Source organism: Haplochromis burtoni, unplaced genomic scaffold, assembly GCF_018398535.1.
Source record: "Haplochromis burtoni strain Fernald_Lab_line unplaced genomic scaffold, NCSU_Asbu1 Contig_50, whole genome shotgun sequence".
In the NCBI taxonomy this organism is placed as follows: Eukaryota; Metazoa; Chordata; class Actinopteri; order Cichliformes; family Cichlidae; genus Haplochromis; species Haplochromis burtoni.
The window spans coordinates 2,575,058-2,587,332 of record NW_024582411.1 but is presented as its reverse complement, the minus strand read 5'-3'; the positions used below and the strand labels follow the sequence as shown (position 1 = coordinate 2,587,332).

The 12,275-nt window shown below is 39.4% G+C and overlaps 2 protein-coding genes across 4 annotated transcripts in view; one reads left to right on the top strand and one right to left on the bottom strand.

Annotated features, from left to right (window-relative positions):
* tub (TUB bipartite transcription factor) overlaps window positions 1-5,114 on the top strand; it is a 73,206-nt gene extending 68,092 nt beyond the window's left edge. For all 3 annotated transcript variants that reach the window (XM_005936513.3, XM_005936514.3, XM_005936515.3), the window contains exons 9-12: window positions 687-801; window positions 1,587-1,685; window positions 1,814-1,985; window positions 2,693-5,114. In XM_005936513.3, the coding sequence (XP_005936575.1) occupies window positions 687-801; window positions 1,587-1,685; window positions 1,814-1,985; window positions 2,693-2,826 (520 nt within the window). In that variant the 3' untranslated portion in view covers window positions 2,827-5,114. The remainder of the gene's footprint in view (window positions 1-686; window positions 802-1,586; window positions 1,686-1,813; window positions 1,986-2,692) is intronic.
* Window positions 5,115-6,985: 1,871 nt separating this feature from the next.
* ric3a (RIC3 acetylcholine receptor chaperone a) lies at window positions 6,986-11,399 on the bottom strand. The gene is made up of 6 exons (XM_042220568.1): window positions 11,166-11,399; window positions 8,995-9,212; window positions 8,803-8,878; window positions 8,449-8,545; window positions 8,090-8,247; window positions 6,986-7,925 (listed from the first exon to the last, which is right to left on the bottom strand). Exons 1-6 carry the CDS (start codon window positions 11,281-11,283, stop codon window positions 7,153-7,155), a joined length of 1,440 nt encoding a protein of 479 aa, XP_042076502.1. The 5' UTR covers window positions 11,284-11,399; the 3' UTR covers window positions 6,986-7,152.
* Window positions 11,400-12,275: the final 876 nt, after the last annotated feature.

The window sequence follows — 12,275 nt, the reverse complement described above, 5'->3', positions numbered from 1 at the left end:
GGGATTTAGATTGGACCACCCACCTGCCAAAATCCAGTCTATCAATCACTGCTGAGCCATAAGCTAACAAGGACGAACTCGAGTGGAACACAATTATATTTGGAGGGGCATGAAGTCAAAAGCATGCAGTGGTTTGCAAACACTGTACTCTGCTTTTATTTCCCTTTCAGTTTGTATCCACAGACAGTATGTAGAAGGCTCTGGAAAAATCACTCCACTTGTGATTTTATCTGTGAACACCTTCTTGACGATTTTATGATCTCATTCGCTACCTTAAGTCTTACTGAATTCAACATAATTCATTTTGTAAGGTGTGGTTTCAGTTAAAACTAAATGAGATGATAAAGGGAGTTATACTCCAGGGAGAGCACAAAAACACAAGTTTTACACCAGTGACAATTGTTGAAAAGGAGCTCAGGTCATATTTCAAAACTCAAGCGTCAAACCATGCGATCTGTTTTCATTATGTAATTAAACCTGGATACCTGTTATTTCTAGTTATTTGTTTTTTATATATTTAGCAGGGATAGCGCATGTTAGTGGGCATAAGTATTATGAAAAATATAACATGTAAACATGCCAGATTATAGCAAAACTGCTAATTTACGCAGGTAGTTTGAGCCCCACCGCCGGTGTTTGTTTTAAACAGTCATTATATTCCTTAATGTGTAATGTTTTGTTTGCAGATCAAACCTCATGGGAACTAAGTTCACTGTATATGACAACGGTCTGAACCCTATGAAGAGCACCACCAGCCTCGAAGCTAGCAACTTGCGTCAAGAGCTAGCAGCCATTTGCTATGTGAGTTCATCAAAATGCTAGACTATACTTGACTATACTTGTGTTTTCACGTTGCTGAAAAGATACAGCATTATTATTATTATTTAGATTTTGTTAGAAATATGCTGTAATACTACTGATTTAAAATAATGCATTTTTCCAGTAACCTGTTTAAAACTGCATTAGGCAGAAATGGAAAAAAAGTTGCAGCAGAATTGTGAATGGAGCAGCTCTGTCCTCCCTGTCTAAGCCCTGGCAGCAGACAACCACTGTGCATCCTTTATTTGCAGCACAAGCTGTGATTCAAGCTCTAAGTAGCTACATAAACAGGAAATTAAAATAGCCATAGTTAGCAAATATCTTAACTGTCAGCATAGTAACTGATCATCTGTTTTCATGAGAAATGTACTTATATGATCTGAAAAACCTCCCACAACAACCTCATACATGACAGTACAACGCACTGCAAAAATTCAGATGCAGTGTTTAAAATTGAAATGTGGCCATGTCTCCCTTGAAAAAGAGCGTCATGGTTAAATAAAGGTTAACTAAATGAGATACATTTTGCCAGGTCATGGTTTAAAAATAGGTCAAAAATGAAATGACATGGACGTCAGCCGGTCGTCCTACGATGGCAGTGAGCAAAACGACAAATATTAGCTAAAGCTAAGGCTTTGAAAAGTACAGTTTTATATAACTGCATCCAGAAATAACATTCAGTAATCCACCTTAGGATAACATTTGTTTAAGAAAGGGCATTGAGAGGTGATCTGTTTATCTTTTTTAATTCTCTTTTTTAAATGTAGGAAACCAATGTCTTAGGATTTAAAGGGCCTCGAAAAATGAGTGTCATCATTCCTGGAATGAACATGGACCACGAGAGAGTTTCTATTCGGCCACGAAATGTATGTGTTGGCCAATTTCTCAGTAGTCGCAGCTGCTCTGACCAGTTCAGCCTCTTCTAATACTTATTTAATCGATCCGATACATATGGTGTCCATGTCCAAGGCTTTTCTATTCTTCTTCATTACAGGATCATGAGTCACTGCTGGCCAGGTGGCAGAACAAGAACACAGAGAGCGTGATTGAACTTCACAACAAGACGCCTGTGTGGAACGATGACACACAGTCCTACGTGCTCAACTTCCACGGCAGAGTCACTCAGGCTTCCGTTAAGAATTTCCAAATTATTCACGACAATGACCGTAAGCTTTCGTCCACACATAACATTTCTAAATACTTAACAAAGGCTAAAGACTAAGGTCTGTTTCTGTTTTATAATCTTGTTTTACCCTTGTTTTACTCTTGTTTTTTCATTTAAAAAAAAAAATATATATATATATATATATATAATCTTGTTTTACCCAATGACTGTTTGAGACAGCCACATAACCTGATACTGTGGATGCTATTAAATTAGACAGTATTATTTTACATATAGGTACTTGTCAGACAGATTTAGAATTTCTTTCAGGAGTGTTCAGGAATAGTTTTCCAGGTTTCTTGAAGAACTCTCAAAGCTCTTCTTTGAATGTTGGGTGCCTTTTGTTCTGTTCTCTGTTGAGACGATCCCACACTGCTTCACTTGCTGGCATAAAATACAATTTTTTGCCCATCATACTGTGTTATATTTGACTTTTTTCATAGTTCCAAAGAAAGGAACAAAAACTGGATTGAAAATGAGTGAAAAAGCAGCCAAAGAGAAACTACAGAAAGTTAGTGGAACTGTTGCTGAGGGGCAGATTATTTTACACTATACTTTACATCATACAGCTTATTTAGTCAGTTATCTGTATTAATATTGCTATAAAGAAATAGGTACTTATGAGTTTTGTGAAGAAACAGTAAAAAGGGGAAATGTTTCAAATCAGCTTAGACATAATCTGTTTCCCACTTGTTTTCCCCTCTGCAGCTGACTATATTGTGATGCAGTTTGGCCGTGTGGCAGAAGATGTGTTCACCATGGACTATAACTACCCAATGTGTGCCCTGCAAGCCTTTGCTATTGCCCTCTCCAGCTTTGACAGCAAGTTAGCTTGTGAATAGACTCCAGCCTGAAGTTCAGTGGATAACAACTCCTCCTGTTGTCTCAACAAGGGCTGCTTATGTATCGCTGATTTGAGATCACCCGTTACCTTGGAAGTCCCACATATCCTGAAATGCTTTATGGGACTTAACTTATGTGTACGTATGTGTGTGGGGGTGGGGTGGGACCTCAGGATGGTGTTTGTCAGTGGAAGAAAACAAGCACAAAGAGTAATCCACTTTCCAAATCAGATTCATTTGTTTTGATAACTATAGTCATTTTGTACTGCACTGGCATTATAAATATGTTTCTTTATGTAGTAGTTCTAGTAATTTAACATTTCTTTATCTGTGAACTATAACTAACCGTTATACATCAGTAAGTTTAAAAAAAAAGTTGACTGGGTTTATGTAGTCTACCAACACAAAGTCACACGCTTCCTCGAGCATGGATACTGCTTATATACTTACTGAATTAATAATAACATGCATGTCACAATGTATTTATTTTATTGACATATTTATTACCTGCACATTTTATGTTCTCTGCTGTCATTTGCAACGAATTCTGCTGTAATCGTTCCACGGAACTGCAAGCACATTAAATGTCATGATAGGAAGATCACTTGTATCCACAGTAAAAACAAAAAAAAAAAATTAGAGGTATGAAAAGGGGAAAGGCATGTTACACAGTGCTGTGTATCATATACAATATTGTGTCACAGTGTCATATACGTGAATGTGTAGGATGATGGTGCACTTTACTTTGAAGTCTGTGGTGGATGAGCTATAGCTGTACATACTTTATTGTGCCTTTGAAGACTAATTCCAGTGTTACACCTTGGCCGTAAAAGGAGCTGAGCTTGAATTGGTCTTTGCGTTTTTTGCTTTCCTCACATACACCGAGAGGATTTCTCTGTAGCTACTTAGAATTGTTTTTTCTTTAATGAAAGTTCATTTCGACTGAAAAACAATGCCTGAGGTTGCACAACATTCAGAAGATAATAATAAGTGTGCATCTTAAGATTTTAACTTAAAATTATATTTAGGGTCCAGAACATGTTGCACTAAATAGATGGCTATTTATTTACATAATACTGTAAATCAGGCAACAGATATATAGCAGATATCTGAGGTACTCAGGCCTAAGTGTCACGGTCCTGGCTCAGTGTTTTTAGTTTCACTGTTTTTATGTTCTAGTTAAGCTTATCTAGTTAATTTCTATTATGCTAGGTTGCTGTTATTGTTCATTGTTTAGTAGATTCCCCTTGTGTTTTGGCACCTTTGTTTTAGTCCTTCATGTTGTCATGTCTGCGTCTCGTCATGTTTTCTGTTTATTTTGAAAGTCTCGTTTCCATGCCGTTGTATTTAGGTTTACATTTTCCTGTGGCATCATTATGTTCATTCTAGTCACCTGTTTCCTCACGTGTCTTCACTTCCCCTCATCACCTCATGTGCACATTTAAGTCTTTTGTCTCTTACTGTTCGTTGTCAGGTCGTCTGCCTATCTTCCCCCATGTCAGTCTTAGTCAAAGTTATAGTCTTAGCTGTTGAGTTAAGTTTTTTCTTTATTTATGTTTATGTAGTCCTCTCGCCTTTGATTCTTGTGTCAGCCCAAATGAAAGCTCGCCTTTTGTTTAACTTTAGTTCAGTTCTCTCACGTCCGCTTTTTCGGTCCATACCTTAAACACACCAGCTGCCCAGCCGTGACACTAAGGTTGTGCTGGTATCTTCTGATCTCTGCTTGGAAAATGTACCGAACAGAAATTGACTTACTGCCAACAGACATACTCGTACAATGTGAAACTACCATAGCTTCGATGCATCTTCCATCTTTTGCTTTATGTATTAAATTAGCTCTGTGCTTCACTGAGATGGAGTATGATACATTCCTCATCTGACTGGCAGTAAGTTTCTACATCACGTAGTTTATTGCTGTTCATATTTTTACTCAAACTATTATTCCTCTTGCTCCTTATGGGGCAGTATCCTTTCTCAAATATATGACGGTATTTTGTATTTTACGACCATTAAAAAAAAAATGCTGAATGGAGGTGACGAATAATCTCCACTATTGTTACTGTGGGTTCTGAGCAAATCTTTATCAAATGTGCTATTCTTGTACTCAACTGTGTTCTAACTATTTCAAATTTCTATTTTAAAACTGTTGATACTCTTGCTGTAAAGTCTGCTTTTCATACATGTGTCCAAGAGCCAGAGGTTCTGTCACTTTGTTTTTAGTGCTGTCATTGTAATGTACAGTAAATGGTGTACAATTTACTTTGGTGGTACACAGTCCTTTGTTCATGGAAAAAAGAAATAAAACTACATAAAAATACTCCAAAATATGATTTCTGTTTCCTCAAGAATCCAGATGTTTCAGAAGTTAGTACAGCGATCATAGAACATGGTCATGTGTCTTTATTACACAAAGAAATAAACACTGTTACAATACTTTACTTTTCTGGTTACAAATCCAGGTGTGTGATAAAGCTCAGGTGTAAGTTCAAGAAGGAATATCTGCATTCACTCATCTGTCTGCTTCCTCAGGTGTCTGACTGCTATTCATTACATCACTTCCACCTTCCCGTACCCTAAAACGTTGTCGTCCAATCATCTTTCTGCTTGTTGTGGCTGTAGCTGTGTTGTGGGGGTGGCTGTAGCTCAGGTGGCAGAGCAGGTCAGCCACTAACCTGAAGGTCAGCGGTTCGATCCCAGGCTGCCTCCTGGCTGCATGCCAAATATCCTTGGGCAAGATACTAACCCCGTGTTTGCCTACTGGTGGTGGTCAGAGGGCCCGGTAGCGCCAGTGTCCGGCAGCCTCGCCTCTGTCAGTGCGCCCCAGGGCAGCTGTGGCTGCAATGTAGCTTGCTATCGCCAGTGTGTGAATGTGTGTGTGAATGGGTGAATGACTGAATGTAGTGTGAAGCGCTTTGGGGTCCTTAGGGACTAGAAAAGCGCTATACAAATGCAGGCCATTTACCATTTTGTTGTCTTCGGCATACCTTAAGTCGCACTGCTCATCAGAGTCTAATTGGCAAATACCATAATTGAATTGTGTATATCAATAAATGATGTTGAGTTTCTTCTAATGATCTTGCTTTATTGGACCAACTTTTATTCTAATCAACCTGGATTAGATACTCTAACCAGAAAACCTCTGAGTACACACCAAATATTTCGTTGTAAATCATCAAACACATTAGTAAAAACATTTAAAAACCCCAAATACTTGCTGAGATTTCCTGCTACATTGTCTTTTGAAGTTTATGTTAACAAAGTTGTTTTAAGAAAAAATCCCCAAATTTAGCATTTTTACTGATGGAACTGAAAAGTAGAGTGACCCAAATATGCATAAACAGGTGCAGTCAATACAAATAAAACATCGTAAAATGACTGAATCTTGTATCATGTACTCAATCTTTGTGTGCTTTGCTCTCTTTTCCCCGTCATCACCAACAGGTCACGGCAGCTGGCTGCCCCTTTTCGAACCTGGCCCTGTCTGTAATCATGTCTGTAGCATCATTCAGCATGACTGGTTTGGTGGTGCGTCAGTGATGGTCTGGGGAGGCATATCCATGGAGGGATGGACAGACCTCTACAGCCTAGGTAACGACACCCTGACTGCTGTTAGTATCAGGATGATACTTGGACCCATTGTCATCTGTGCGTCTCCATGTTTGTCATTAAGCACACTCTCATTCTGGAAACATGCAGTGGAAACTAAACACACACTTAGATAGAAAGCTTCACACTGTTTCAAAATGTTTCAGGTGCCAAGATCAAGATTTAATTGAGACTTGCCCTTCAGTTCTTTAAATTAAGGGCTTTTCACACCCACACAGATGATTAAATTAACCTGACTGACTGAACATTTGGGTGAGCACTGTTATACAGATCTCCGCTGACCTAAAAAGTGGTTTAATCAGGCAAAGAAGTGAAAACAGCTGTGAGGGTGAACACCGTGGATGTGGACAGCTTTTAAAATTATAACAGGTTAACTCATTGAGTGTAGCGTTTAACATATTGCAAATGTACTGAATAGGTTTTAAAAGAAGAAACCGTGAAATTCTGAATGAAAAAGTACCATTATCCCCTTTAAATCTTTCATAGGGGTGTAATTGTTCTGGAAATGTGAATGTAAATAGAAAACAAAATGCATTGCAGTCATCTGAGGTGCTTGTGGTAAAGGGAAACATTTATTTGTACAAAAGTATCACTTAAGAACATAACTGCATGCCTCTGTTTAGTTTGGATTTTATGGTTTAAACATATAAGGAAGTAATAGTAACACAAGTCTGAGTTCACTGTCTGTTTTCAAACGCATTTGAGAAGCAGGAAAAGTCCTTATGTCTCCCTCCTGTTCCGCATCCTCAGGCCGCTCACCCCGACTTCCTTGGGTGTGTCTGCATAGATTCGACCCTCCCCCTCCACGTTTGCTGACATTAAAATATTGCCTTCTATATCCTCCTCTGCTTCCTCCTCTGGATTTGAACTGTCATCACAGCTGAACTGCAGGCTCTCTGCCTCCATCACTGGGTCATCTTCATCAGCTTCCTCCTCTTCTTCCACTTCTGTGTCCTCGTCCTCCTCCTCCATCTGATCTTCCTTGTCCTCTTCCCCATCCTCGTAAGTGTCCTCTTTAGGGTAGTGGAAGACATCCTTGTGCTCGCTGAAGCTGATTTGCTTCTTCCCGCTATTGTTACACTGCAGCTCTTTCTTCGCCTCCAAACCAATTCTTGTTGTCGTTCTTTCAGGACCCGGCTGGGATGATGGAGGACGGAGCAACTGCCTTTTCTCTGCCTCCTCCTCATCATCCTCTTCCTCATCTATGTCTTCCTCTACTCCCATAGCTTCTTCTATTCCCTCCTCTTCTTCCTCTTCCTCTTCATCCTCTTCATCTTGTGCTTCTATGTCCTCCTCCTCCTCATCTTCTTCCTCTTCCTCTTCCTCTCGCACTATGGAAAGTTTCCTTGCCATAACCTCTTCCTCCTCTTGCTCCATCCTCTCTGCTAGGGCCTCAGCGGTGGGCTGTGTGGGGGGTTCCTCTAGTTTAACCGTCTTAAACCCACGTCTGAGGCAGGGTTCATCATACTCTGGGTAGGTCTCCTCTGGGTAACCTGCATTGGTGTTCAAAGAGACTTCATCAGATTTTTATTGTGAGGATTTGATAGAGATTCGATTTGATCTCAAATTTAAAATGCACTTCATTTCACGGCTGTAACAACTTGAGCAAATGCAAATTGTGCAAAAAAATGGGAGCAGTTCGACATTTCAGATGCACCTTCCCAGTCTGCACCGTATGGGACCTCCTCGGCCTCCATCTCTGGGGAGGCTCCCTCCAATCGGCTCTCTTGAATAAGCTGTGTGATCTGTCTCAGCTGCCTGAGTAATTTCTCCTCCTTTTTCGACGTTGTGGTTTTACTCCTCCTTCGTCTACCACTAGAGAGCAGCACAGAGTGAAGTAAAGTAACCCTGCCTGTGTATATCGCTCTTTAAAACAAATACATACAAACGTATTTTATGACTACTTCTTCTTTATTTGTCTTTACTTAGTTAATTCATCACATTTTCTTTGTTGTTGTGGTGCTAATGGAAGTAAAACACAAGCAGATAAAAAATAAATGAATAAATAAGTCTCACCTCCCAGAACTATTGTTCCTCCTGGACACAATCCTCTCCATCATCTCTTCAGTTTGGAGAAGTCTCTCCTGCAGCCTGGCAAGCTCATTAGCAGTGACTACACAATTTACACGGGACAACATTGTTTTGATGTTAAAATATAATGCACTAAACACAATGCACACTTGGACACGTCAAAAAACGTGCCCCCCTCAATCTTAAAATGGCCTATAGCTTAAATTCCTTTCACCATAGCATCTTTTTTACCTTTGGTGTGGTAAATTGGATTAGTGTCAGCTTGTTAAAGGTATCAGAAAAAAGTGTTCGAAGTTACACGAGAAGAAAATGATTTTACATTTCTCGTAGTTCTCTTACTGATTGTGTTCTTCCTGGTTCCCACGGTTACTGCAGAGTTCTTCCCTGGTTTATTAGCCTTCCCCCTACATGTCAGCTGTGAACATAAACATGATTATAATTAGATTGAGTATACAGTTACATTTACCATACTATAGCTCTGCATGAAGTTAATAACAAATAGTATATAGAAGCTCTAGAAATTAAAATTACCTTATGTATAATGTAAAGGATGTAAAGAAGGATCCCAAAGCCATATAAGGGTATCACTTGAGTCATCAGGTTGTACTTTTTGCCTCGTCTGATGCCTTTTACCTTTGCCATTGCCTCCAAACTGTGTGTCATTGAAAACGAAGGGTCCACGTCCCACTGTTCTGGGTCTTCTGGCACTGATAGCTTGTGCATGGCGGGAGGGTAGAACCCAGGTCCAACTGCAAAAATAGTCTTTCATTCAATTAATAAGAATCAATAAAGCAATTTTCCCCCGAAAACATATCACGTGGAATGTATCCTCAGCCATTAAACTTTTAGTATCTTTAATTAGATTTTGCTTAACGATTGTTTAAATGCTATCATTCTCTGGATTAATTTGATAACATTTATCCATAAAATGTGTCTTTTTTCATAGTTAGGCTTCGTTCTATTTTTCTTTAGTAATCAGATAAAGCAGCCAGAACATTTCAGTGTTTTATAATGATAATGTCTAATGCCTCTTAGATTGGCCCCTAACTGTGCATGGACCCATGGACACATTCCTATGATGCCCACTGGATGGTCCAGCCCAGTTGGGAACACTTGGAAGGTCAAAGCAGTCAGGAAAGCCCTGGGTAAAATGAAATGCCTACATTTGGATTTGTTTTTATTTATAGTTATTGCTTTTTCAGAAGCCTGTTTCGAGAATGTTGACACTCCTCTGTGCAGGAACACAGACCTGCTGATGCTTATGCTCAGCATGTTTCAGCATTTATGTCAAATCAAGCTCGCTGCTGCTCCCATCTGGGAGTTAACTAGCACTACAAGTGGAAGATGTGACTGGGACGCTCGTTAAAATCGGCCTGCGGAAAAAAATTGCAAAGTGAGAAGGTACACACACACGCACACACGCGCGCGCGCACATCTGGTTCCAAGAAAATGAGGATGTTAGCATGCTCTGGTCTCACCTGTCAGAGGTGAAAACTGGCCACAACACACTGAAAAAACTAGCTAACAGCTAAATGTTTGCGTCCCCTAACACTGGGCACATTTAAATGTGGCTGTAAAGAAGAGAGAGGGTCTCTGTTTGGATTAATAAGGTAAGAAACTGTGTGGAAAGTTTGCAGCTTTATATTCGTGTGCTAGCACAGACTGTACTGTTTTATACAGTCAGTGGTTGCTAGCAGGCATAAATTGGCTCAGTTACAGCAGTTAGGCGAAACACAGCACAGAGAGTAGTCTGGAAAACTGCCATGTCAATATCTGCCTGGGAACATTTTGAAATATTTAGTCTCCTTGGGTTGTTTGTTGGCCAGCATTTGTTACTGTTTGGGTAAATTTTGTAACCACCCATTGCTGCTTTTAGCTGAAGACAGTCAGTGAACCTAAAGCAAGTTGTAGTTATTAGGCTGTGAAAATGTGTAAGAAAAGCAAAGCAAACTGTGCCCTAATGTCTAAAACCAAATCACTAACCACATTCCTTGTTCTCTAAATAATAATAATATAAATAATATCTAAGAATAACGCGCAATCCACAGTAGCTTTCTATTTTTGACTGTAGTATGTTCACATTTCGTATAAGGTCACCAATTTTCCTCTTATTAGATTTGAAAATTCCAGTTGTTTATGGTCTAGTGTGAAATCACTACCAGTTTATATCTGATAAGATGCCCCTGCTGTGATGACTGATCCGTTTTGACAGCACCTCTGGGTGTTTGCTCGTGACTGTGTGAAACTGATATCAGGCTAAAGTCAATTAACAAATAAGTCACATACTGTGTTTCTTGTGAATGTTTTTTAACTGCTTCAATGAGAAGTTTTGAAAAGGCGCTGTCTGTTGGAGTCAATGCACACCTGTGTCTGTAAACACAGCCGCTCATGCTTAACATGATGGGAAACGTACAAAAACACATCACTTGTTTCAGATTTAGATAAATGGTCAAACTGATTCAAATGCGTTTTAACAACCAAATTATTTGTTCTTCAAAATATGGTGAATGCAGTTTTTTTTTTAAACTCGCTGTACAGTGTAAGATTTCAGCTAACTTGTGTGGACTATGAAGGATAGGGCCTCTGTGCCTGGCATGGTCTGCACTGAGTAACAGCTGGCATTAACAACAGCAGCACTGACACAAAAAACACTGGAGATGGAGCAGGATGGGGATGGATGATGATCTGATAAGCCGTCTTACCCTCAGGCTGCCCCATCTCCTGTTTCGCTCTGGGCAAAAGCATCCTGGGCAGAAAGAGAGAAACACAGAGAACAGAGCATGATATAAGAGTAACCTTCTGGCAAGTTGTTATCGACATTTTCTTCCAGAAAATGACAGCAACGCGTTAATTTCACTTGAACGGGAAAGCTGGTATCCACAGATGTTATTGCTCATCTGGTGATGCTGCTGCCCAGATTAGACCAGATTAGAGCAGCTGCATTCAAGTGCTGTTTGAAAAAGTGAGCAGCAGATGGGTTGAAATTCTCCAGAGACTGAATACAACCCCCCTATTATTATTATTATTCTCATTAATATTAATATTGTTGTTGTTATTGTTGACTAAATATGAGTATCTTCACCTACAGCATTCAAACATAGGCCCAGATCTCATAAACTGACAGACTGGGTTCGGATCTGAATCCTACTAAACTAATAACAAAAAACCCCCTAATTTAAGGTAAGAAAACACAGTATGTCATTGCTTATTGTTGGTGGTATAGTGAGAGTCCAGTCAGTGCTTTTCTAATTGAGGAATATCAGGAAACTACAGTTCCAATTCCCAAGAAGTCAAATCAGAATGATTTCACAGCAGAACATAGAAAACATATCAAATGTTTAAAGTGAGACATTTTAGTATTTCATGACAAATATTCAATTTTTAAAATAATTTAATAGCAGCAACACATCTTGAAAAAGTTGGGAAAGGGAGAAATGAAAGGCTGGAAATGTAACTACAGGGGGAACATTTTACAACCAGTTATGTTCACTGGCAACAAGTCAGTAACATGATTGGGTGTGAAAGCAGCATCTTAGAGAATTTCTCAGGAGTAAAGATGAGCAGAGGTTCATCAATCTTCAAAAACCTGTGTCTACAAATTCTAACAATTTAGAATAATGTTTCTCAATGTGAAGATTTAATCTCATCACTTATATTAGGCCTACATATCATCATCAAAATATTCAGAGAATCTGGAGAAATCTCTGTCCTTGTGATTTTTGGCCCCTCAGGCAGCACTGGATTACAAACAGGAATAATTCTGGCATGGAAATTACTGCACGGGCTCGGGAAATCATCGTCTGTGAACACAG

Coding starts and splice junctions, on each gene's coding strand:
- ric3a (XM_042220568.1), bottom strand. CDS start 11,283: ATGTCGATAACAACTTGCCAGAAGGTTACTCTTATATCATGCTCTGTT. Junction 8,248..8,448: donor AGGAACAATAGTTCTGGGAG/GTGAGACTTATT, acceptor GCTGCTCTCTAG/TGGTAGACGAAGGAGGAGTA. Junction 7,926..8,089: donor ATACGGTGCAGACTGGGAAG/GTGCATCTGAAA, acceptor ACACCAATGCAG/GTTACCCAGAGGAGACCTAC.